The 26,480-nt window shown below is 54.2% G+C and overlaps 1 protein-coding gene across 1 annotated transcript; it reads left to right on the top strand.

Annotated features, from left to right (window-relative positions):
• The first annotated feature begins 2,166 nt into the window (after window positions 1-2,166).
• gpha2 (glycoprotein hormone subunit alpha 2) lies at window positions 2,167-8,760 on the top strand. Its single transcript, XM_070868052.1, has 3 exons — window positions 2,167-2,352; window positions 5,560-5,744; window positions 7,528-8,760. The coding sequence occupies exons 1-3, from the start codon at window positions 2,172-2,174 to the stop codon at window positions 7,624-7,626; spliced, it is 465 nt and encodes a 154-aa protein (XP_070724153.1). The 5' UTR covers window positions 2,167-2,171; the 3' UTR covers window positions 7,627-8,760.
• Window positions 8,761-26,480: the final 17,720 nt, after the last annotated feature.

The raw sequence follows: 26,480 nt of genomic DNA on the forward strand, positions 1-26,480 counted from the left end.
TCAATGAACAGAAACAGAGTATCTGGTCGTTTAGCCAATGATGGCAGGATCTTGCTGTGCCAAAAAAAGGAAATTAGGAACGTCGTCCCATCCCTCTGTCCTTTCCCCATTGCCCCTGTCTGAAAGAGCTCTCCCCTTAGTCCCTTCCCCGATCCCCTTTTAATTTTCCCCCAAAATCTTTATCCCCTTCCATTTCATATACTGTTATGGATTCTCCTTCCCTCACTCTTCCTGGTCTGGCAATCCATGTCTAAACAACCATTTATGTAACATAACCTTCTAACCTTTCCCTTTGTAGTGGTGATCTTAAATCTCCACCCCCTTGTGTCCTGACTCACCGCCCAGTGGAAATAGTCGCTCCTGATTTATTTCATCAAAGCCCCTCCGACCCTTGAAGCCCTCTGTCTTAACGTTATCTGTGATAAATAAACCGCTGCTTCACAGAGTCTTACAGCACAGGAGGAGGCCATTGGGCCCATCGAGCCTGTGCCGGCTCTGTGACAGAGCGATCCAATCAGTCCCACTCCTATTAGCCCGGCTAATGTTTCCTTTTCAAGTATTTATCCAATTCCCCGGTTTGAAAGTTACTATTGAATCTGCTCCCACCGCCCTTTCAGGCAGCGCGTTCCCGATCACAACAACTCGCTGCGTAAAAACATTCTCCCCATCTCCCCCTCTGGTTCCATCGCCGATTATCGTCAATCTGTGTCCCTCTGGTTACCCACCCTCCTGCCCCTGGAAACAATTTCTCCTTATTTACTCAGCTCATGTCCTGGGCCAATATTTATCCCTCAATCAACATTGCAAAAACAGATTATCTGGGTCATTGTCACATTACTGTTTGTGGGAGCTTGCTGTGCACAAATTGGCTGCCGTGTTTCCCACATTACAACAGTGCCTACACTCAAAATAGATCACCAACGATGTCTCCACAAGATCCTGCAAATCCCCTGGGAGGACAGACGCACCAACATCAGCGTCCTCGACCAGGCCAACGTCCCCAGCCTCGAAGCACTGACCACACTCGATCAGCTCCGCTGGGCGGGCCACATTGTCCGCATGCCAGACACGAGACTCCCAAAGCAAGCGCTCTACTCGGGACTCCTTCATGGCAAATGAGTCAAAGGTGGACAGAGGAAACGTTACAAGGACACCCTCAAAATCTCCCTGATACAGTGCAACATCCCCACCGCCACCTGGGAGTCCCTGGCCAAAGACCGCCCGAGGTGGAGAAAGTGCATCCGGGAGGGTGTTGAGCTCTTCGAATCTCAACGCTGCTAGCGTGAAGAGGCCAGGCACAGGCAGCGGAAGGAGCGTGCGTCAAACCAGTCCCACCCACCTCTTCCCCTGGCGAATGTCTGTCCCACCTGTGACAGAGACTGTGGCTCTCGTGTTGGACTATGCAGCCACCAAAGAACTCACTTCAGGAGTGGAAGCAAGTCTTCCTCGATTCCGAGGGACTGCCTATGATGATGACACTCCAAAAGTACTGCATTGGCTGTAAAGCGCACTGGGACGTCCGGTGGTCGTGAAAGGCGCTATATAAATGCAAGTCTTTCATTTGGAAAGACATTTTTTTTATGGGCAATTCTGCCCTGAGAATCTCACAGTTGCAGTCGAGCATTGAGTGCTGCTTGTATACTGGAGACTGATCTCAAAGTGGGCCTGACTCCTTGGGGTTTTCAGCACAATAGCACAGGTTCTCATTCAATAAACTCCAACCTGTCAGCGCTGGAGCGCAGGAAACATTCCACACATCAACTTCAAAGGGAAACAAGCCCAGACCATGTTTCTTTTGGAAGTTAGTAGGTGTGAAGCTGTTTGAAGGTTGGAGGTGTGAGTGGGAGCTGAATGGATGCCCTCCATGAATGTGATAGGTCAGGGAGGCTGAAGGGGTTGGCTGTGAGGTATGGCAGAGCTACTTAATCTGAGGGGCTCTCCGCAAACACCCACAGACTGAGAGACAGAGAAACTAGTGGCTCTATTTAAGAGCAGAGAGAGAGAAAGGGAGAGGGTAGGAACGGAGAGAGACAGAGAGAGCAAAATCAGATAGAGGGAGGAATAAACAGAGAGAAAAAGAGACTCGAGACCAGAGCAAGAAAGAAAGAACGAGGCAGGTGCCAGGTGAAGAGGTGAATGCACTTTACTCATTTTTGGCCACAAGGACTGAGATGGCGCCGTCTGCTATTTTCGCCGTGTGTCGGGCTGTGCTCTGTTGTGACTCCATCGTTCCTCACTCAGGAAGCACCAGGATGTCTCATCTCCGGGAGTTGATCACCGCCGGGCTGATCCTGATGCTGGTCTCTGCAGGACTGAGCCCCGATCCAGAGGCTCCAGGCTGTCAGTTGTACCGTAAGTACAGAGGGAGGGAGTGAGAGAGGGGGAGGGAGAGGGAGGGAGGGAGGGAGAGAGGAGGAAGAGGAGGGAGGGAGAGAGAGAGGAGGAAGGGGAGGGAGGGAGAGAGAGAAAGAGGGAGAGGGAGGGAAAGAGAGGGAGGGAGGGAGAAAGGGAGAGAGGGGGGAGGGAGAGAGAGGGAATGAGGGAGGGAGGGAAGGAGAGAGAGAGCTGGAGAGGGAGGGAGAGAGGGGGGGAAGGAAGGAGGGAGAGAGAGGGAGAAAGGGAGAGAGAGAGAGGAAAGGCGGGGGAGACGGAGACAGCGAGAGAGAGAGAGAGCATGGGAGGGAGAGAGCTAGTGAGGAGGAGAGACGGAGAGAGAGAGGGGGGGTGGGGGAGGGAAAGAGAGGGGGAGAGAGAGAGAGAGATGGTGAGGGAGAGGGGAGAGGGAGGGAAGGAGAGAGAGAGGGGGAAAGGGAGGTAGGGAGAGAGAGAGCATGAGAGCGAGAGAGAGAGGGAGGGAGAGAGTGGGGGATAGCGAGCCTGAAAGTGGGGAAGTAAGCTGTGAGGAAGTCACAGAGCCTACAAAGGGGATATAGACAGGCTGAGGGAGTGGGCAAGGACACGGCAAATGGAATATAATGTGGAGAAATGTGAAGTTAGCCACTTTGGTAGGAAAAATAGAAAAGCAGAGTATTTTTTAAATGGTGAGAGATTGGGAAATGTTGGTGTTCAGAGGGACCTGGGGGTCCTTGTACACCATTCACTGAAAGTTAACCTGCAGGTACAGCAAGTGATTAAAGCAAATGGTATGTTGGCCTTTATTACAGGAGGGTTTGAGTATAAGAGTAAAGACGTCTTACTGCGATTATACAGGGCCCTGGTGAGACCACACCTGGAGTATTGTGCACAGTTTTGGTTTCCTTACCTAAGGAAGGATATACTTGCCATAGAGGGAGTGCAACGAAGGTTCACCAGACTGATTCCTGGGATGGGGGGATTGTCCTATGAGGAGAGATTGAGGAGACTAGGCCAATATTCTCTAGCGTTTAGAAGAATGAGAGGTGATCTCATTGAAACAGACACAATTCTTACAGGGCTTGACAGGGTAGATGCAGGGAGGGTGTTTCCCCCCCGGGCTGGGGAGTCTAGAACCAGGGGTCACAGTCTCAGGATAAGGGGTCGGCCATTTTAGACTGAGATAAGGAGGAATTTCTTCACTCAGAGGGTGGTGAATCTTTGGAATTCTCTGCCCCAGAGGGCTGTGGAGGCTCAATCGTTGAGTATATTCAAGGCGGAGATCGATAGATTTTTGGATATTAAGGGAATCGAGGGATATGGGGATCGGGCGGGAAAGTGGAGTTGAGGTCGATGATCGGCCGTGATCTCATTGAATGGTGGAGCAGGCTCGAGGGGCCGAATGGCCGACTCCTGCTCCTAATTCTTATGTTCCTGGAAGGTAATGGAGAGAGGAAAAAAACAATACTTGCATTTCTATAGCGCCTTTCACGACCACCAGCCGTCCCAAAGCGCTTTACAGCCAATGAAGTACTTTTGAAGTGTGGTCACTGTTGTAATGTGGGAAACGCAGCAGCCAATTTGTGCACAGCAAGCTCCCACAAACAGCAATGTGATAATGACCCAGATCATCTGTTTTAGTGATGTGGGTTGAGGGATAAATATTGGCCCCAGGACACCGAGGAGAACTCCCCTGCTCTTACATATAGTGGCCGTGGGATCTTTTATGTCCACCCAAGGGAACAGACAGGGCTTCGGTTTAATGTCTCACCCGAAAGACGACATCTCCGACAGTGCGGCGCTCCCTCAGTACTGCCCCTCTGACAGTGCGCCGCTCCCTCAGTACTGCCCCTCCGACAGTGCGGCGCTCCCTCAGTACTGCCCCCCCGACAGTGCGGCGCTCCCTCAGTACTGCCCCCCCGACAGTGCGGCGCTCCCTCAGTACTGCCACTCCAACAGTGCGGCGCTCCCTCAGTACTGCCCCTCCGACACTGCGGCGCTCCCTCAGTACTGCCCCTCCGACAGTGCGGCGCTCCCTCAGTACTGCCCCTCCGACACTGCGGCGCTCCCTCAGTACTGCCCCTCCGACAGTGCGGCGCTCCCTCAGTACTGCCCCTCCGACAGTGCGGCGCTCCCTCAGTACTGCCCCTCCGACAGTGCGGCGCTCCCTCAGTACTGCCCCTCCGACACTGCGGCGCTCCCTCAGTACTGCCCCTCCGACACTGCGGCGCTCCCTCAGTATTGCCCCCCCGACAGTGCGGCGCTCCCTCAGTACTGCCCCTCCGACAGTGCGGCGCTCCCTCAGTACTGCCCCTCCGACAGTGCGGCGCTCCCTCAGTACTGCCCCTCCGACAGTGCGGCGCTCCCTCAGTACTGCCCCTCCGACAGTGCGGCGCTCCTTCAGTACTGCCCCCCCCCGACAGTGCGGCGCTCCCTCAGTACGGCGCTCCCTCGGTACTGCCCCTCCGACAGTGCGGCGCTCCCTCAGTACTGCCCCTCCGACAGCGCAGTACGGCGCTCCCTCAGTACTGCCCCTCCGAAAGTGCGGCACTCCCTCGGTACTGCCCCTCCGACAGTGCGGCACTCCCTCAGTACTGCCCCTCCGACAGTGCGGCGCTCCCTCAGTACTGCCCCTCCGACAGTGCGGCACTCCCTCAGCACTGCACTGGGAGTGTCGGCCTGGATTATTTATGGCCAAGTCCCTGGAGTGGGACTTGAACCCACAACCTTCTGACTCAGAGGCGAGAGTGCTGCCCACTGAGCCACGGCTGATACTAGAGAGAGGGAGACAGAGAGAAGGAATGGGAGAGATACAGAGGGAGAGATAATGGGCGTGGTGGAGTTGGAAGGGGAGGCTGAGTCAGGAGAGAGGGCGCAAAGTCAGAGGGCCGATGAGATGCTGAACATCACATGACTGTGCTGTGACTGAGATGACAGTCTTTCACCATTGGCTCAGTGGCTTCCTGTCTCGGGGGCTTGACGCAGGACTGGGAGTGTGTTCCAGATATATACAGGTCTCCCCTCACCCCGCCCAGCCCCGTGTTTCGGGGGATCCCGCAGGGGAATTTGCAAACCTGGCCTTTGGTCCATGAAGTTCTGGAGTGTCTGAGTGGGAATGGAGGTGGGGAGAGAAAGGTCAGGTCACCATCCGCGGGGCCCTGGCTTTATTCCCCACCATCGGCTGACTGTCCTGCCCCTGCCTTGCAGCCTTTAACGTGACCATCAAGAGTGACCGGCGTGGGACGTGCCGCGGCACCCAGCTCATCCAGGCCTGCGTGGGCCATTGTGAGTCCAGCGCCTTCCCCTCCAAGTACTCGGTGCTGCAGGCCAGCACATTCACGCACAACATCACCTCCGTCTCACAGTGCTGCACCATCAGCACCATGCACAAGGTGAGCATCGGGAGCCTGAACCCCAACCACAGCAGCCCACCCCGGCTCTCCCTGTCTCTGTCTCTCTCTCTCTCTCTCCCTCTCCCACTTTCTCTCTCTCCCCCCCCGCTGTCCCTTTCTCTCTCTCTCCCTCTCCCACTTTCTCTCTCTCCCCCCCCGCTGTCCCTTTCTCTCTCTCTCTCTCTCCCACTTTCTCTCTCTCCCCCCCCGCTGTCCCTTTCTCTCTCTCTCTCTCTCTCTCCCACTTTCTCTCCCCCCCCCCCCCGCTCTCTCTCTCTCTCTCTCCCCCTTTCTCTCTCTCCCCTCACTCTCTTTCCCCCTCCCCCTCATTCTCCCTCTCTTCTCTCCCCTCTCTCTCTTTTTCCCCCTCACTCTCTCTCTCCCAACTCTCTCTCTCTCTCTCTCTCCCCCCCCCTCATTTTCCTCCCCCCTCTCTCCACTACTCTCTCTCCCCTCTCACTCTCCTCCCGCTTCCTCTCTCCCTTCCCTCTCTCTCTTCCCCCCCTTTCACCCCCTCACCCTCTCTCCCCTCAGTCCCTCCCCCTCTCTCTGCCCCCCCTCTCCCCATCTCTCTCTCTCTCCCCCTTTCTCTCGCCCCCTCTCTCTCCCTCTCTCCCCTCACTCTCTTTCCCCCTCCCCCTCATTCTCCCTCTTTCCCCCTCCCCCTCATTCTCCCTCTCCCCCCCCTCTCTCCTCTCCTTCTCTCCCCTCACTCTCTTTTTCCACCTCACTCTCTCTCTCCCAACTCTCTCTCTCCCCTCATTTTCCTCCCCCCTCTCCACTACTCTCTCTCTCTCTCCCCCCTCACTCTCCTCCCGCTCCCTCTCTCCCTTCCTTCTCTCTCTTCCCCCCCTTTCACCCCCTCACCCTCTCTCTCTCTCTCCCCTCATTCTCTCCCCTCAGTCCCTCCCCCTCTCTCTCTGCCCCCCCTCCCCCATCTCTCTCTCTCTCTCCCCCTTTCTCTCGCCCCCCTCTCTCTCCCCCCTACCCCCCCGCTCTCTCTTTCTCTCTCCACCCTCTCTCCCCTCACTCTCTTTCCCCCTCCCCCTCATTCTCCCTCCCCCTCATTCTCCCTCTCCCCCTCTCTCTCCCCCCTCTTCTCTCCCCTCACTCTCTCTTTTTCCCCCTCACTCTCTCTCTCCCAACTCTCTCTCTCTCTCCCCCCTCATTTTCCTCCCCCTCTCTCCACTACTCTCTCTCTCTCCCCCCTCACTCTCCTCCCGCTCCCTCTCTCCCTTCCCTCTCTCTCTTCCCCCCTTTCACCCCCTCACCCTCTCTCTCTCTCTCCCCTCTCCCCTCACTCTCTCCCCTCAGTCCCTCCCCCTCTCTCTCTGCCCCCCCCTCTCTCCCCCATCTCTCTCTCTCTCTCCCCCCCTCTCTCTCGCCCCCCTCTCTCTCCCCCCTCCCCCTCATTCTCCCTCTCCCCCCCCCTCTCCTTTCCCTCTCTCCTCTTACTCTCTCTCTCTCTCCCCCCATCTCTCTCTGCCCCTCACTCTCTTTCTCCCAACTCTCTCTCTCTCTCTCCCCTCACTCTCTCTCCCTCCTCATTCTTCCCCCTCTCTCCCCTACTCTCACCCCCTCACTCTCTCCCCCTCTCTCTCCGCGCCCTCTCTCTCTCTCGCCCCATCTCTCTCTTTCCACCCCTCTCTCTCCCCCCCCCCCACACTCTAATCCCCCTCACTCGCCACTCTCTCTACCCCCACCCTCTTCCCCCCCCCCTCCCCGGATCGGTGGGGAGGGGGTTTGATTGATGCCTCTCACAAGCTCCTGCTGTGTTTTCCAGGTGAAGGTGAGGCTGGTTTGCGGTGCCAGGAGGGAAGCGATCGAGATCTTCACGGCCAAGACCTGCCAGTGTGACATGTGCCGACAGTCCCGATACTGAGGGTCACGGGGCGTCCGGCTGTACCTGAGCCGGGACCCTGGATACCCCCAGAACATACAGCAACACTCAACCACTCGCATTTCTATAGCACCTCACACCACCTCGGGACGTCCCAGAAGGCTGTACAGCCAGTGAAGTACCTTTGGAGTGTAGTCACTGTTGTAATATGCAATCGCGGAAACCAATTTCCGCACAGCAAGATCACACAGACAGCACTGTGATAATGACCAAAGAATCTGTTATTGAGGGATAAATATTGGACCCAAAACACTGAGGGAGAATTCCCCTGCTCTTCTTCTAATCGTGGCCGTGGGATCTTTTACATCCACCTGAGAAGGCAGATGGGGCCTCGATTTAACGTCTCATCCGAAGGACAGCCCCTCCGACTGCGGCGTTCCCCCAGTACTGCCCCTCCGACAGTGCGGCACTTTTTCAGTACTGCCCCTCCGACAGTGCGGCATTCTCAGTACTGCCCCTCCGACAGTGCGGCGCTCCCTCAGTACTGCCCCTCCGACAGTGCGGCACTCCCTCAGTACTGTCCCTCCGACAGTGCGGTGCTCCCTCAGTACTTGACATCTGATCCTTTTAAAGGGGGAGAAGAGATCTCTGGGGTGAAGTGCTCTGTTATCTCTTTTGGAAATATCACACTGAGCTGGGATCAAGCAAAACTCAGTGTTCTGCGCCTGTAAATCTGACTCTAGGACAGATCTCAACCACTCTGTGTATCCCTATCTGACCCGGTTATTTTATGCTGTGTTTTGCACTGTATGTTACTGTGATATCTTCTTGCGACATCATTAACAAACACACTCCATACAAGATGGCTCTTAACACAGAAACTGTCAACATGTGACCTTGCCATGTGACTCTTTTGTATTTGCATCAGTAGTTGCAGTACATCAGTGGTCCACCAGGTGGAGCAGTAGTCCACTAGGGGAGCTCTATTCGTTACACTGTGTGTTGCAATGTTTTGTACACTGCTTGCGACTGTTATCCTACGCTGTATCTCTGTCCCTTACCCTGTACAGAGTTCCGAGTCGCTACCCTCTGTGTGAGGATCGATGTAGAAATATTAATTGTTGTGTTGGTGCAAAGTGTATTGTTTCTGGTTGAATAAAATCCAATGGAATTAGAGAGCGCCCGGGTCTGGAGTCTGTGAGATGTCGCGAGGTGTAAAGTCTTGCGTTAAATCCGTGCCCTTCCTGCTCCGCTGCACGTGTCCACCTTCCGTGTCACGGCTTCGCGCGACAACTGTTGCACAGACCGAGCGACTCGCCGTGTCGCAATGTTTCCGTCCCGCACTCCACGATTCACCGCAAATACCAGCGGAAAAAAGATCCCATTTTGGAGTTCAAAGGCAAATTGGGGGCTCGGCGACCCCAGGGGTCATCGAGGGGGAACCTGGGGGGTTGACAACAACAACTTGCATTTATATAGCGCCTTTAACATAGTGGGACGTCCCAAGCTGCTTCACCAAGGAGCGTTAGCAAACACAATTACCAATGGTGGAGCGATGGAAATCGGGGGATGGCCAAGAGACCAGAATTGGAGCAGAGAAGAGATCCTGGGAGGGTTAATGGGGCTGGAGGAGGTTATAGAGATAGGGAAGAGTGAGGGCAATGGAGGGATTTAAACACAAAGATGCTAATTTTAAAATGGAGGCGTTGCTGGACCGGGAGCCAGTGTAGGTCAGCGAGCACAGGGGGTGATCGGTGAACGGGACTGGCTGCGAGTTAGGACACGGGGCAGTGAGCACAGGGGGTGATGGGTGAGCGGGACTGGGTGTGAGTTAGGACACGGGGCAGCGAGCACAGGGGGTGATGGGTGAGCGGGACTCGGTGCGAGTTAGGACACGGGGCAGTGAGCACAGGGGGTGATGGGTGAGCGGGACTCGGTGCGAGTTAGGACACGGGGCAGTGAGCACAGGGGGTGATGGGTGAGCGGGACTCGGTGCGAGTTAGGACACGGGGCAGTATTATTCTGAGCATGAGAATTGTAGGGCTGGAGAAGGTTACAGAGATCGAAAGGGAAATCTGGTGGTCCTGAGAGGAGATGAGATTTCTGTATTTTCCTCTAGCATGTGACCCTCTCACACTCAGAACCTATTGTTGGATCACAATAGGAAGCTGTTTCATTTGATTCCCGGCATGGGTCAGTATTTACAGAGGGACCCCGGGAATGTGTCAGTATTAACAGGGGGTCCCCGGGAATGTGTCAGTATTTACTTGGGAGTGTGTCAGTATTTACAGAGGGTCCCCGGGAGTGTGTCAGTAAGTACAGGGGGTCCCCGGGAGTGTGTCAGTATTTACAGGGGGTCCCCGGGGAGTGTGTCAGTATTAACAAGGGATCCCCGGGAGTGTGTCAGTATTCACAGGGGGTCCTCGGGAGTGTGTCAGTATTTACAGGGGGTCCCCGGGAGAGTGTCCATATTTATAGGGGGTCCCCGGGAGAGTGTCCATATTTATAGGGGGACCCAGGAGTGTGCCAGTATTTACAGTGGGTCCCCAGGAGTGTGTCAGTATTTATAGGGGGTCCCCGGGAATGTGTCAGTATTTACAGGGGGTCCCCGGGAATGTGTCAGTATTTACAGGAGGTCCCCGGGAATGTGTCAGTATTTACAGGGGGTCCCCGGGAATGTGTCATTATTTACAGGGGGTCCCCGGGAATGTGTCAGTATTTACAGGGGGTCCCCGGGAATGTGTCAGTATTTACAGGGGGTCCACGGGAATGTGTCAGTATTTACAGGGGGTCCCCGGGAGTGTGTCAGTATTTACAGGGGGTCCCCGGGGGAGTGTCAGTATTTACAGGGGCTCCCCGGGGAGTGTGTCAGTATTTACAGGTGGTCCCCGGGAATGTATCAGTATTTACAGGGGTCCCCAGGAGTGTGTCAGTATTTACAGGGGGTCCCCAGGAATGTATCAGTATTTACAGCTGGTCCCCGGAAGTGTGTCAGTGTTTACAGGGGGTCTCCGGGAGTGTATCAGTATTTACAGGGGGTCCCTGGGAGTGTGTCTGTATTTACAGGGGGTCCCCGGGAGAGTGTCCGTAATTATAGGGCGTCCCCGGGAGTATGTCAGTATTTACAGGGGGTCTCCAGGAGTGTGTCAGTATTTACAGGGGGTCCCCGGGAGCGTGTTAGTATTTACAGGGGATCCCTGGGAGTGTGTCAGTATTTACAGGGGGTCCCCGGGAGTGTGAGAGTATTTACAGGGGGTCCCCAGGAATGTATCAGTATTTACAGGGGTCCCCAGGAGTGTGTCAGTATTTACAGAGGGGCCCTGGGAGTGTGTCAGTATTTACAGCAGGTCCCCAGGAGTGTGTCAGTATTTACAGGGGGTCCCCGGGAGTGTGTCAGTATTTACAGGGGGTCCCCAGGAATGTATCAGTATTTACAGGGGGTCCCCAGGAGTGTGTGAGTATTTACAGGGGGTCCCCAGGAGTGTGTCCGTATTTACAGGGGGTCCCCGGGATTGTGTCAGTATTTACAGGGGGTCCCCAGGAGTGTGTCAGTATTTACAGGGGGTCCCCGGGATTGTGTCAGTATTTACAGGGGGTCCCCAGGAGTGTGTGAGTATTTACTGGGGGTCCCTGGGAGTGTGTCAGTATTGACAGGGGGTCCTCGGGAGTGTGTCAGTATTTACAGGGGGTCCCCGGGAGAGTGTCCGTATTTTCGGGGATCGCCAGGAGTGTGCCAGTATTTACTGCTGGTCCCCGGAAGTGTGTCAGTGTTTACAGGGGGTCCCCGGGAGTGTGCCAGTATTTACAAGGTCCCCAGGAGTGTGTCAGTATTTACAGGGGGCTTCCCGGGAGTGTGTCAGTATTTACAGCTGGTCCCCGGAAGTGTGTCAGTGTTTACAGGGGGTCTCCGGGAGTGTGTCAGTATTTACAAGGGATCCCCGGGAGAGTGTCAGTATTTACAGCTGGTCCCCGGAAGTGTGTCAGTGCTTACAGGGGGTCCCCGGGAGTGTGCCAGTATTTACAGAGGTCCCCAGGAGTATGTCAGTATTTACAGGGGGTCCCCGGGAGAGTGTCCGTATTTATAGGGTGTCTCCAGGAGTGTGTCAGTATTTACAGGGGGTCTCCAGGAGTGTGTCAGTATTTACAGGGGGTCCCCAGGGAGTTTGTCAGTATTTATAGGGGGTCCCCAGGAGTGTGTCGGTATTTACAGGGGGCTCCCCAGGAGTGTGTCCGTATTGACAGGGGGTCCCCGGGAGTGTGTCAGTATTTACAGCTGGTCCCCGGAAGTGTGTCAGTGTTTACAGTGGGTGTCCGGGAGTGTGTCAGTATTTACAAGGGGTCCCCGGGAGAGTATCAGTATTTACAGGGGGTCCGCGGGAGAGTGTCCGTAATTATAGGGCGTCCCCGGGAGTGTGTCAGTATTTACAGGGGGTCTCCAGAAGTGTGTCAGTATTTACAGGGCGTCCCCGGGAATGTATCAGTATTTACAGGGGTCCCCGGGGAGTGTATCAGCATTTACAGGAGTCCCCAGGAGTGTGTCAGTATTTACAGCGGGTCCCCGGGAGTGTGTCAGTATTTACAGGGGGTCCCCAGGAGTGTGTCAGTATTTACAGGGGGCTCCCCAGGAATGTGTCAGTATTTACATGGGGTCCCCGGGAATGTATCAGTATTTACAGGGGTCCCCAGCAGTGTGTCAGTATTTACAGCTGGTCCCCGGAAGTGTGTCAGTGTTTACAGGGGGTCTCCGGGAGTGTGTCAGTATTTACAGGGGGTCTCCAGGAGTGTGTCGGTATTTACAGGGGGTCCCCGGGAATGTGTCAGTATTTACATGGGGTCCCCGCAAGTGTGGCAGTATTGACAGGGGGTCCCCAGAAGTGTGTCAGTATTTACAAGGGGTCCCCGGGAGTGTGTCAGTATTTACACGGTTGTCCCCGGGAGTGTGTCAGTATTTACTTGGGCTTCCCAGGAGTGTGTCGTTATTTACAGGGGATCCCCGGGAGTATGTTAATATCTACAGAAGGTCCCCGGGAGTGTGTCAGTATTTACAGAGGGTCCCCAGGAGTATGTCAGTATTTACAGGTGTCCCTGGGAGTGTGACAGTATTTACAGAGGGTCCCCGGGAGTGTGTAAGTATTTACATGGGGTTCCCGGGAGTGTGTCAGTATTTACTGAGGTCCCCAGGAATGTATCAGTATTTACAGGGGTCCCCAGGAGTGTGTCAGTATTTACAGGGGGCCCCTGGGAGTGTGTCAGTATTGACAGGGGGTCCCCGGGAGTGTGTCAGAATTTACAGGGGGTGCCCGGGAGAGTGTCTGTATTTATAGGGGATCCCCAGGAGTGTGCCAGTATTTACAGCTGGTCCCGGAAGTGTGTCAGTATTTACAGGGGGTCCCCAGGAGTGTGTCAGTATTTACAGGGGGTCCCCGGGAGTGTGTCAGTATTTACAGGAGGTCCCCGGGAGTGTGTCAGTATTTACAGGAGGTCTCCAGGAGTGTATCAGTATTTACAGGGGTCCCCAGGAGTGTGTCAGTATTTACAGGGGTCCCCAGGAGTGTGTCAGTATTTACAGGGGTCCCCAGGAGTGTGTCAGTATTTACAGGGGTCCCCAGGAGTGTGTCAGTATTTACAGGGGGTCCCTGGGAGCGTGTCAGTATTTACAGGGGGTCCCCGGGAGTGTGTGAGTATTTACAGGGGGTCCCCAGGAATGTAGCAGTATTTACAGGGGTCCCCACGAGTGTGTCAGTATTTACAGGGTGTCCCTGGTAGAGTGTCCGTAATTATAGGGCGTCCCTGGGAGTGTGTCAGTATTTACAGGGGGTTTCCAGAAGTGTGTCAGTATTTACAGGGGGTCCCCAGGAATGTATCAGTATTTACAGGGGTCCCCGGGGAGTGTGTCAGTATTTACAGGAGTCCCCAGGAGTGTGTCAGTATTTACAGGGGGTCCCCGGGGAGTTTGTCAGTATTTACAGGCGGTCCCCGGGAGTGTGTCAGTATTTACAGGGGGTCCCCAGGAGTGTGTCAGTATTTACAGGGGGCTCCCCAGGAATGTGTCAGTATTTACATGGGGTCCCCGGGAATGTATCAGTATTTACAGGGGGCTCTCCAGGAATGTGTCAGTATTTACAGGGGGTCCCCGGGGAGTTTGTCAGTATTTACAGCGGGTCCCCGGGAGTGTGTCAGTATTTACAGGGGGTCCCCGGGGAGTTTGTCAGTATTTACAGCGGGTCCCCAGCAGTGTGTCAGTATTTACAGCTGGTCCCCGGAAGTGTGTCAGTGTTTACAGGGGGTCTCCGGGAGTGTGTCAGTATTTACAGGGGGTCTCCAGGAGTGTGTCAGTATTTACAGGGGTCCCCGGGGAGTGTGTCAGTATTTACAGGGGATCCCCAGGAGTGTGTCGGTATTTACAGGGGGTCCCCGGGAATGTGTCAGTATTTACATGGGGTCCCCGCAAGTGTGGCAGTATTGACAGGGGGTCCCCAGAAGTGTGTCAGTATTTACTTGGGCTTCCCAGGAGTGTGTCGGTATTTACAGGGGAGCCCCGGGAGTATGTTAATATCTACAGAAGGTTCCCAGGAGTATGTCAGTATTTGCAGGTGTCCCTGGGAGAGTGACAGTATTTACAGAGGGTCCCCGGGAGTGTGTAAGTATTTACAGGGGATCCCCAGGAGTGTGCCAGTATTTACAGCTGGTCCCCGGAAGTGTGTCAGTATTTACAGGGGGTCCCCAGGAGTGTGTTAGTATTTACAGGGGGTCCCCGGGAGTGTGTCGGTATTTACAGGAGGTCTCCAGGAGTGTATCAGTATTTACAGGGGTCCCCAGGAGTGTGTCAGTATTTACAGGGGTCCCCAGGAGTGTGTCAGTATTTACAGGGGGTCCCTGGGAGCGTGTCAGTATTTACAGGGGGTCCCCGGGAGTGTGTGAGTATTTACAGGGGGTCCCTGGGAGCGTGTCAGTATTTACAGGGGTCCCCGGGAGTGTGTGAGTATTTACAGGGGGTCCCCAGGAATGTAGCAGTATTTACAGGGGTCCCCAGGAGTGTGTCAGTATTTACAGGGTGTCCCTGGGAGTGTGTCAGTATTTACAGAGCGTCCCCAGGAGTGTGTCAGTATTTACAGGGGCTTCCCAGGAGTGTGTCGTATTTACAGGGGTCCCTGGGAGTGTGTGAGTATTTACAGAGGGACCCCGGGAGTGTGTCAGTATTTACAGGGGGTCCCTGGGACCGTGTCTGTATTTACAGGGTGTCCCCGGGAGTGTGAGAGTATGTACAGGGGGTCCCCAGGAATGTATCATTATTTACAGGGTTCCCCAAGAGTGTGTCAGTATTTACAGGGTGTCCCTGGAGTATGTCAGTATTTACAGTGTTGTCCCCACGAGTGTGTCAGTATTTACAGGGGCTTCCTAGGAGTGTGTCGGTATTTACAGGGGTCCCTGGGAGTGTGACAGTATTTACAGAGGGACCCCGGGTGTGTGTCAGTATTTACAGGGGTCCCCAAGAGTGTGTCAGTATTTACAGGGTGTCCCTGGGAGTGTGCCAGTATTTACAGGGTTGTCCCCAGGAGTGTGTCAGTATTTACAGGGGCTTCCCAGGAGTGTGTCGGTATTTACAGGGGTCCCTGGGAGTGTGACAGTATTTACAGAGGGACCCCGGGAGTGTGTCAGTATTTACAGGGGCTTCCCAGGAGTGTGTCGGTATTTACAGGGGGTCCCCGGGATGTCTCTCAGTATTTACAGAGGTCCCCAGGAGTGTGTCAGTATTTACAGGGGGTCCCCGGGAGTGTGTCAGTATTTACAGGGGGTCCCCAGGAATGTATCAGTATTTACAGGGGTCCCCAGGAGTGTGTCAGCATTTACAGGGTGTCCCCAGGAGTGTGTCAGTATTTACATGGGCTTCCCAGGAGTGTGTCGGTATTTACATGGGTCCCTGGGAGTGTGTCAGTATTTACAGGGGTCCCCGGGAGTCTGTCAGTATTTGCAGAGGTCCCCAGGAGTGTGTCAGTATTTACGGGGGGTCCCCGGGAGTGTGTCAGTATTTACAGGTGGTCCCCAGGAGTGTGTCAGTATTTACAGGGGGTCCCCAGGAGAGTGTCAGTATTTACAGGGGGGTCCCCGGGAGTGTGTCAGTATTTACAGGGGGTCCCCAGGCGTGTGTCAGTATTTACAGGGGATCCCCGGGAGTGTGTCTGTATTTATAGGGGGTACCTGGGAATGTATCAGTATTTACAGAGGTCCCCAGGAGTGTGTCAGTATTTACAAGCGGTCCCCGGGAGTGTGTCAGTATTTACAGGGTTGTCCCCAGGAGTTTGTCAGTATTTACAGGGGGTCCCCGGGAGTGTGTCAGTATTTACAGGAGGTCCCTGGGAGTGTGTCAGTATTTACAGGGGGTCCCCAGGAGTATGTCAGTATTTACAGGGGGTCCCCGGGAGTCTGTCAATATTTACAGTGGGTCCCCAGGAGTGTGTCAGTATTTACAGGGTTGTCCCCAGGAGTTTGTCAGTATTTACAGGGGGTCCCCGGGAGTGTGTCAGTATTTACAGGGTTGTCCCCAGGAGTTTGTCAGTATTTACAGGGGGTCCCCGGGAGTGTGTCAGTATTTACAGGAGGTCCCTGGGAGTGTGTCAGTATTTACAGGGGGTCCCCAGGAGTATGTCAGTATTTACAGGGGGTCCCCGGGAGTCTGTCAATATTTACAGTGGGTCCCCAGGAGTGTGTCAGTATTTACAGCGGGTCCCCAGGAGTGTGTCCGTATTTACAGGGGATCCCCGGGAGTGTGTCAGTATTTACAGGGGGTCCCCAGGAGTGTGTGAGTATTTACTGGGGGTTCCTGGGAGTGTGTCAGTATTGACAGGGGGTCCCCGGGAGTGTGTCAGTTTTACAGGGGGTCCCCGGGAGAGTGTCCGTATTTTCGGGGATCTCCAGGAGTGTGCCAGTATTTACAGCTGGTCCCCGGAAGTGTGTCAGTGTTTACAGGGGATCCCCGGGAGTGTGTCAGTATTTACAGGGGCTTCCCAGGAGTGTGTCAGTATTTACAGGGGGTCCCCAGGCGTGTGTCAGTATTTACAGGGGATCCCCGGGAGTGTGTCTGTATTTATAGGGGGTACCTGGGAATGTATCAGTATTTACAGAGGTCCCCAGGAGTGTGTCAGTATTTACAAGCGGTCCCCGGGAGTGTGTCAGTATTTACAGGGTTGTCCCCAGGAGTTTGTCAGTATTTACAGGGGGTCCCCGGGAGTGTGTCAGTATTTACAGGAGGTCCCTGGGAGTGTGTCAGTATTTACAGGGGGTCCCCAGGAGTATGTCAGTATTTACAGGGGGTCCCCGGGAGTCTGTCAATATTTACAGTGGGTCCCCAGGAGTGTGTCAGTATTTACAGGGTTGTCCCCAGGAGTTTGTCAGTATTTACAGGGGGTCCCCGGGAGTGTGTCAGTATTTACAGGGTTGTCCCCAGGAGTTTGTCAGTATTTACAGGGGGTCCCCGGGAGTGTGTCAGTATTTACAGGAGGTCCCTGGGAGTGTGTCAGTATTTACAGGGGGTCCCCAGGAGTATGTCAGTATTTACAGGGGGTCCCCGGGAGTCTGTCAATATTTACAGTGGGTCCCCAGGAGTGTGTCAGTATTTACAGCGGGTCCCCAGGAGTGTGTCCGTATTTACAGGGGATCCCCGGGAGTGTGTCAGTATTTACAGGGGGTCCCCAGGAGTGTGTGAGTATTTACTGGGGGTTCCTGGGAGTGTGTCAGTATTGACAGGGGGTCCCCGGGAGTGTGTCAGTTTTACAGGGGGTCCCCGGGAGAGTGTCCGTATTTTCGGGGATCTCCAGGAGTGTGCCAGTATTTACAGCTGGTCCCCGGAAGTGTGTCAGTGTTTACAGGGGATCCCCGGGAGTGTGTCAGTATTTACAGGGGCTTCCCAGGAGTGTGTCAGTATTTACAGGGGCTTCCCAGGAGTGTGTCAGTATTTACAGGCGGTCCCCGGGGAGTGTGTCTGTATTTACAGGTGGTCCCCAGAAGTGTGTCAGTATTTACAGAGGGTCCCCAGGAGTATGTCAGTATTTAAAGGGATCCCTGGGAGTGTGACAGTATTTACAGAGGGTCTTCGGGAGTGTGTCAGTATTTACAGCGTGTCCCCGGGAGTCTGTCAGTATTTACAGAGGTCTCCAGGAGTGTGTCAGTAATTACAGGGGGTCCCTGGGAGCGTGTCAGTATTTACAGGGGGTCCCCGGGAGTGTGTGAGTATTTACAGGGGGTCCCCAGGAATGTATCAGTATTTACAGAGGTCCCCAGGAGTGTGTCAGTATTTACAGGGTTGTCCCCAGGAGTGTGTCAGTGTTTACAGGGGCTTCCCAGGAGTGTGTCGGTATTTACAGGGGGTTCCCGGGAGTCTGTCAGTATTTGCAGAAGTCCCCAGGAGTGTGTCAGTATTTCAGGGGGTCCCCGGGAGTCTGTCAGTATTTGCAGAGGTCCCTGGGAGCGTGTTAGTATTTACAGGGGGTCCCCGGGAGTGTGTGAGTATTTACAGGGTGTCCCCAGGAATGTATCAGTATTTACAGGGGTCCCCAGGAGTGTGTCAGTATTTACAGGGTTGTCCCCAGGAGTGTGTCAGTGTTTACAGGGGCTTCCCAGGAGTGTGTCGGTATTTACAGGGGGTCCCCGGGAGTCTGTCAGTATTTGCAGAAGTCCCCAGGAGTGTGTCAGTATTTACAGGGGGTCCCCGGGAGTCTGTCAGTATTTGCAGAGGTCCCCAGGAGTGTGTCAGTATTTACAGGGGGTCCCCAGGAGTGTGTCAGTATTTACAGGGGGGTCCCCGGGAGTGTGTCAGTATTTACAAGGGGGTCCCCGGGAGTGTGTCAGTATTTACAGGCGTCCCCAGGAGTGTGTCAGTATTTACAAGCGGTCCCCGGGAGTGTGTCAGTATTTACAGGGGGGTCCCCGGGAGTGTGTCAGTATTTACAGGGGGTCCCCAGGAGTGTGTCAGTATTTACAGGGGGGTCCCCGGGAGTGTGTCAGTATTTACAAGGGGGTCCCCGGGAGTGTGTCAGTATTTACAGGGGTCCCCAGGAGTGTGTCAGTATTTACAAGCGGTCCCCGGGAGTGTGTCAGTATTTACAGGGGATCCCCGGGAGTATGTTAATATCTACAGAAGGTCCCTGGGAGTGTGACAATATTTACAGAGGGTCCCCGGGAGTGTGTAAGTATTTACAGGAGGTTCCCGGGAGTGTGTCAATATTTACTGAGGTCCCCATGAATGTATCAGTATTTACAGGGGTCCCCAGGAGTGTGTCAGTATTTGCAGGGGCCCCTGGGAGTGTGTCCGTATTGACAGGGGGTCCCCGGGAGTGTGTCAGAATTTACAGGGGGTGCCCGGGAGAGTGTCCGTATTTATAGGGGATCCCCAGGAGTGTGCCAGTATTTACAGCTGGTCTCCAGAAGTGTGTCAGTATTTACAGGGGGTCCCCAGGAGTGTGTTAGTATTTACAGGGGATCCCCGGGAGTGTGTCAGTATTTACAGGAGGTCCCCGGGAGTGTGTCAGTATTTACAGGAGGTCTCCAGGAGTGTATCAGTATTTACAGGGGTCCCTGGGAGTGTGACAATATTTACAGAGGGACCCCGGGAGTGTGTCAGTATTTACAGGGGGTCCCTGGGAGCGTGTCTGTATTTACAGGGGGTCCCCGGGAGTGTGAGAGTATTTACAGGGGGTCCCCAGGAAGGTATCATTATTTACAGGGGTCCCTAATAGTGTGTCAGTATTTACAGGGTGTCGCTGGGAGTGTGTCAGTATTTACAGGGGGTCCCCGGGAGTCTGTCAGTATTTGCAGAGGTCCCCAGGAGTGTGTCAGTATTTACAGGGGGTCCCCAGGAATGTGTCAGTATTTACAGGGGGTCCCCAGGAGTTTGTCAGTATTTACAGGGGGTCCCCAGGAATGTGTCAGTATTTACAGGGGGTCCCCAGGAGTGTGTCAGTATTTACAGGGGCTCCCCAGGAGTGTGTCAGTAGTTACAGGGGGCACCAGGAGTGTGTCGGTATTTACAGGGGGTCACCAGGAGTGTGTCGGTATTTACAGGGGGCTCCCCGGGAGTGTGTCGGTATTTACAGGGGGCTCCCCGGGAGTGTGTCTGTATTTACAGGGGGTCCCCGGGGAGTGTGTTTATATTTACAGGGGGTCCTCGGGAATGTATCAGTATTTACAGGGGGTCCCCGGGAGTATGTCAGTATCTACAGAGGGTCCCCAGGAGTGTGTCGGTATTTACAGGGGGCTCCCCGGGGAGTGTGTCGGTATTTACAGGGCATCCCCGGGAGTATGTTAATATCTACAGAAGGTCCCCGGGAGTGTGTCAGTATTTACAGAGGGTCCCCAGGAGCATGTCAGTATTTACAAGCGGTCCCCGGGAGTGTGTCAGTATTTACAGGGGGTCCCCAGGAGTGTGTCAGTATTTACAGGGGGCTCCCCAGGAATGTGTCAGTATTTACATGGGGTCCCCGGGAATGTATCAGTATTTACAGGGGTCCCCAGCAGTGTGTCAGTATTTGCAGCTGGTCCCCGGAAGTGTGTCAGTGTTTACAGGGGGTCTCCGGGAGTGTGTCAGTATTTACAGGGGGTCTCCAGGAGTGTGTCAGTATTTACAGGGGTCCCCAGGAGTGTGTCGGTATTTACAGGCGGTCCCCGGGAGTCTGTCAGTATTTACAGGGGGTCCCCGGGAATGTATCAGTATTTACAGGGATCCCCAGGAGTGTGTCAGTAGTTACAGGGGGCACCAGGAGTGTGTCGGTATTTACAGGGGGTCACCAGGAGTGTGTCGGTATTTACAGGGGGCTCCCCGGGAGTGTGTCGGTATTTACAGGGGGCTCCCCGGGAGTGTGTCTGTATTGACAGGGGGTCCCCGGGGAGTGTGTCTATATTTACAGGGGGTCCTCGGGAATGTATCAGTATTTACAGGGGGTCCCCGGGAGTATGTCAGTATCTACAGAGGGTCCCCAGGAGTGTGTCGGTATTTACAGGGGGCTCCCCGGGGAGTGTGTCAGTATTTACAGGGGTCGCTGGGAGTGTGTCAGTATTTACAGGGGATCCCCAGGAATGTATCAGTATTTACTGAGGTCCCCAGGAGTGTGTCAGTATTTACAGGGCGTCCCTGGGAGTGTGTCAGTATTTACAGGGGGTCTCCAGGAGTGTGTCAGTATTTACAGAGGGTCCCCGGGAGCGTGTCAGTATTTACAAGGGATCCCTAGGAGTGTGTCAGTATTTGCATGGGTCCCCAGGAGTGTGTCAGTATTTACATGGGTCCCCAGGAATGTATCAGTATTTACTGAGGTCCCCAGGAGTGTGTCAGTATTTACAGGGGGTCCCCGGGAGTGTGTCAGTATTTACAGGGCGTCCCTGGGAGTGTGTCAGTATTTACAGGGGGTCTCCAGGAGTGTGTCAGTATTTACAGAGGGTCCCCGGGAGCGTGTCAGTATTTACAGGGGATCCCCAGGAATGTATCAGTATTTACTGAGGTCCCCAGGAGTGTGTCAGTATTTACAGGGGGTCCCCGGGAGTGTGTCAATATTTACAGGGGGTCCCCGGGAGTGTGTCAGTATTTACAGGGGGTCCCCGGGAGTGTGTCAGTATTTACAGGAGGTCTCCAGGAGTGTATCAGTATTTACAGGGGTCCCCAGGAGTGTGTCAGTATTTACAGGGGTCCCCAGGAGTGTGTCCGTATTTACAGGGGGTCCCTGGGAGCGTGTCAGTATTTACAGGGGGACCCCGGGAGTGTGTGAGTATTTACAGGGGGTCACCAGGAATGTAGCAGTATTTACACGGGTCCCCAGGAGTGTGTCAGTATTTACAGGGTGTCCCTGGGAGTGTGTCAGTATTTACAGAGCGTCCCCAGGAGTGTGTCATTATTTACAGGGGGTCCCTGGGAGCGTGTCTGTATTTACAGGGGTCCCTGGGAGTGTGACAATATTTACAGAGGGACCCCGGGAGTGTGTCAGTATTTACAGAGGGTCCCTGGGAGCGTGTCTGTATTTACAGGGGGTCCCCGGGAGTGTGAGAGTATTTACAGGGGGTCCCCAGGAAGGTATCATTATTTACAGGGGTCCCCAAGAGTGTGTCAGTATTTACAGGGTGTCCCTGGGAGTGTGTCAGTATTTACAGCGTTGTTCCCAGGAGGTGTCAGTATTTACAGGGGCTTCCTAGGAGTGTGTCGGTATTTACAGGGGTCCCTGGGAGTGTGACAGTATTTACGGAGGGATCCCGGGAGTGTGTCAGTATTTACAGGGGTCCCCAAGAGTGTGTCAGTATTTACAGGGTGTCCCTGGGAGTGTGTCAGTATTCACAGCGTTGTCCCCAGGAGTGTGTCAGTATTTACACGGGCTTCCCCAGGAATGTGTCGGTATTTACAGGGGTCCCTGGGAGTGTGACAGTATTTACAGAGGGACCCCGGGAGTGTGTCGTTATTTACAGGGGGTCCCCGGGATGTCTCTCAGTATTTACAGAGGTCCCCAGGAGTGTGTCAGTATTTACAGGGGGTCCCCAGGAGTGTGTGAGTATTTACAGGGGGTCCCCAGGAATGTATCAGTATTTACAGGGGTCCCCAGGAGTGTGTCAGCATTTACAGGGTGTCCCTGGGAGTGTGTCACTATTTACAGGGTTGTCCCCAGGAGTGTGTCAGTATTTACAGGGGCTTCCTAGGAGTGTGTCGGTATTTACATGGGTCCCTGGGAGTGTGTCAGTATTTACAGGGGGTCCCCGGGAGTCTGTCAGTATTTGCAGAGGTCCCCAGGAGTGTGTCAGTATTTACAGGGGGTCCCCAGGAATGTGTCAGTATTTACAGGGCGTCCCCGGGAGAGTGTGTGTATTTACAGGGGGTCCTCAGGAGTGTGTCAGTATTTACAGGGATCCCCAGGAGTGTGTCAGTAGTTACAGGGGGCACCAGGAGTGTGTCGGTATTTACAGGGGGTCACCAGGAGTGTGTCGGTATTTACAGGGGGCTCCCCGGGAGTGTGTCGGTATTTACAGGGGGCTCCCCGGGAGTGTGTCTGTATTTACAGGGGGTCCCCGGGGAGTGTGTCTATATTTACAGGGGGTCCTCGGGAATGTATCAGTATTTACAGGGGGTCCCCGGGAGTATGTCAGTATCTACAGAGGGTCCCCAGGAGTGTGTCGGTATTTACAGGGGGCTCCCCGGGGAGTGTGTCAGTATTTACAGGGGTCACTGGGAGTGTGTCAGTATTTACAGGGAGGTCCCCGGGAGTGTGTCAGTATTTACAGAGGGTCCCTGGGAGTGTGTCAGTATTTACAGGGGATCCCCAGGAATGTATCAGTATTTACTGAGGTCCCCAGGAGTGTGTCAGTATTTACAGGGCGTCCCTGGGAGTGTGTCAGTATTTACAGGGGGTCTCCAGGAGTGTGTCAGTATTTACAGAGGGTCCCCGGGAGCGTGTCAGTATTTACAAGGGATCCCTAGGAGTGTGTCAGTATTTGCATGGGTCCCCAGGAGTGTGGCAGTATTTACAGGGGGTCCCCGGGAGTGTGTCAGTATTTACAGGGAGTCCCCGGGCAGTGTGTCAGTATTTACTGGGGGTCTCCGGGAGTGCGTCAGTATTTACAGGGGGTCCCCGGGAGTGTGTCAGTATTTACAGGGGGTCCCCGGGAGTGTGTCAGTATTTAGAGGGTGTCCCTGGGAGTGTGTCAGTATTTACAGGGTAGTCCCCGGGATTGTGTCAGTATTTACAGGGGGTCCCCGGGAGTGTGTCACTATTTACAGCGGGTCCCCGGGAGTGTGTCAGTATTTACAGGGGGTCCCCAGGAGTGTGTCAGTATTTAGAGGGGGTCCCTGGGAGTGTGTCAGTATTTACAGGGAGTCCCCGGGGAGTGTGTCACTATTTACAGGGGGTCCCCGGGAGTGTGTCAGTATTTACAGGGGGTCCCCGGGAGTGTGTCAGTATTTACAGGGGGTCCCCGGGAGTGTGTCAGTATTTACAGGGAGTCCCCGGGGAGTGTGTCAGTATTTACAGGGGGTCTCCGGGAGTGTGTCAGTATTTACAGGGGGTCCCCGGGAGTGTGTCAGTATTTACAGGGGGTCCCCAGGAGTGTGTCAGTATTTAGAGGGTGTCCCTGGGAGTGTGTCAGTATTTACAGGGTAGTCCCCGGGATTGTGTCAGTATTTACAGGGGGTCCCCGGGAGTGTGTCAGTATTTACAGGGGTCCCCAGGAGTGTGTCAGTATTTACAGCGGGTCCCCGGGAGTGTGTCAGTATTTACAGGGGATCCCCAGGAGTGTGTCAGTATTTAGAGGGGGTCCCTGGGAGTGTGTCAGTATTTACAGGGAGTCCCCGGGGAGTGTGTCAGTATTTACAGGGGTCCCCGGGAGTGTGTCAGTATTTACAGGGGGTCCCCGGGAGTGTGTCAGTATTTACAGGGGGTCCCCAGGAGTGTGTCAGTATTTAGAGGGTGTCCCTGGGAGTGTGTCAGTATTTACAGGGTAGTCCCCGGGATTGTGTCAGTATTTACAGGGGGTCCCCGGGAGTGTGTCAGTATTTACAGGGGTCCCCAGGAGTGTGTCAGTATTTACAGCGGGTCCCCGGGAGTGTGTCAGTATTTACAGGGGATCCCCAGGAGTGTGTCAGTATTTAGAGGGGGTCCCTGGGAGTGTGTCAGTATTTACAGGGAGTCCCCGGGGAGTGTGTCACTATTTACAGGGGTCCCCGGGAGTGTGTCAGTATTTACAGGGGGTCCCCGGGAGTGTGTCAGTATTTACAGGGGGTCCCCGGGAGTGTGTCAGTATTTACAGGGAGTCACCGGGGAGTTTGTCAGTATTTACAGGGGGTCCCCGGGAGTGTGTCAGTATTTACAGGGGGTCCCCGGGAGTGTGTCAGTATTTAGAGGGTGTCCCTGGGAGTGTGTCAGTATTTACAGAGTAGTCCCTGGGATTGTGTCAGTATTTACAGGGGGTCCCCGGGAGTGTGTCAGTATTTACAGGGGTCCCCAGGAGTGTGTCAGTATTTACAGCGGGTCCCCGGGAGTCTGTCAGTATTTACAAGCGGGTTCCGGGAGTGTGTCAGTATTTACAGGGGTCCCCGGGAGTGTGTCAGTATTTACAGGGGCTTCCCAGGAGTGTGTCAGTATTTACAGGGGCTTCCCAGGAGTGTGTCAGTATTTACAGGGGTCCCTGGGAGTGTGTCAGTATTTATAGGAGGTCGCCGGGAGTGTGTCAGTATTTACAGGGGGTCCCCGGGAGTGTGTCAGTATTTATAGGAGGTCGCCGGGAGTGTGTCAGTATTTACAGGGGGTCCCCGGGAGTGTGTCAGTATTTACAGGGGGTCCCCGGGAGTGTGTCAGTATTTATAGGAGGTCGCCGGGAGTGTGTCAGTATTTACAGGGGGTCCCCGGGAGTGTGTCAGTATTTACAGGGGGTCCCCGGGAGTGTGTCAGTATTTATAGGAGGTCCCCGGGAGTGTGTCAGTATTTATCGGAGGTCGCCGGGAGTGTGCTTGTATTTACAGGGGGTCCCCAGGAGTGTGTCAGTATTTACAGGGGGTCCCCGGGAGTGTGTCAGTATTTACAGGGGGTCCCCAGGAGTGTGTCAGTATTTACAGGAGGTCCCCGGGAGTGTGTCAGTATTTACAGGGGGTCCCCGGGAGTGTGTCAGTATTTACAGTATTGAAACTCGACGTAATTGGCCAGATTGGATTTGTCCTTTTTATGGACAGGACATAGCTGGGAGTTTTCCACATTGTTGGGTCGATGCCAGTGTTGTAGCTGTACTGAAACAGCTGGGCTACAGGCGCAGGTTGTTCTGGAGCACAGGTCTTCAGCACGACAGCCGGGATGTTGTTGGGTCCCAAAACCTTTGCTGTATCCAGTGCGCTCAGCCGTTTCTTGATTATCACGTGGATTGAATCGAATTGGCTGAAGACTGGCGTCTGTGATGGTGGAGACCTCAGGAAGAGGCTGATATGGATCACCCACTCAGCACTTTTGGCTGAAGATGGTTCAGCCTTGTCTTAGAAACATAGAAACATAGAAACATAGAAAATAGGTGCAGGAGCAGGCCATTCAGCCCTTCTGGCCTGCACCGCCATTCAATGAGTTCATGGCTGAACATGAAACTTCAGTACCCCCTTCCTGCTTTCTCGCCATAACCCTTGATCCCCCGAGTAGTAAGGACTTCATCTAACTCCCTTTTGAATATATTTAGTGAATTGGCCTCAACTACTTTCTGTGGTAGAGAATTCCACAGGTTCACCACTCTCTGGGTGAAGAAGTTTCTCCTCATCTCGGTCCTAAATGGCTTACCCCTTATCCTCAGACTGTGACCCCTGGTTCTGGACTTCCCCAACATTGGGAACATTCTTCCTGCATCTAAACCCGTCAGAATTTTAAACGTTTCCATGAGGTCCCCTCTCATTCTTCTGAACTCCAGTGAATACAAGCCCAGTTGATCCAGTCTTTCTTGATAGATCAGTCCCGCCATCCCGGGAATCAGTCTGGTGTATCTTCGCTGCACTCCCTCAATAGCAAGAATGTCCTTCCTCAAGTTAGGAGACCAAAACTGTACACAATACTCCAGGTGTGGCCTCACCAAGGCCCTGTACAACTGTAGCAATACCTCCCTGCCCCTGTACTCAAATCCCCTCGCTATGAAGGCCAACATGCCATTTGCTTTCTTAACCGCCTGCTGCACCTGCATGCCAACCTTCAATGACTGATGTACCATGACACCCAGGTCTCGTTGCACCTCCCCTTTTCCTAATCTGTCACCATTCAGATAATAGTCTGTCTCTCTGTTTTCACTGAGGAAGGAGATATTCACGGAGCTTCCTCCTCTTAATTGTCCATCACCATTTACAACTGGATGTGGCAGGACTGCAGAGCTTTTATCTGATCTGTTGATTGTGGGATTGCTTAGCTGTGTCTATA

The sequence above is a fragment of the Pristiophorus japonicus genome, chromosome 27, assembly GCF_044704955.1.
Source record: "Pristiophorus japonicus isolate sPriJap1 chromosome 27, sPriJap1.hap1, whole genome shotgun sequence".
Taxonomy (NCBI): Eukaryota; Metazoa; Chordata; class Chondrichthyes; family Pristiophoridae; genus Pristiophorus; species Pristiophorus japonicus.

Bases quoted from the DNA above. Each gene is read 5' to 3' on its own strand.
- gpha2 (XM_070868052.1), top strand. From the start codon at position 2,172: ATGGCGCCGTCTGCTATTTTCGCCGTGTGTCGGGCTGTGCTCTGTTGT. The intron at 2,353-5,559 runs GTAAGTACAGAG...CCTGCCTTGCAG, and splicing joins TCCAGGCTGTCAGTTGTACC to CCTTTAACGTGACCATCAAG. The intron at 5,745-7,527 runs GTGAGCATCGGG...TGTGTTTTCCAG, and splicing joins CCATCAGCACCATGCACAAG to GTGAAGGTGAGGCTGGTTTG.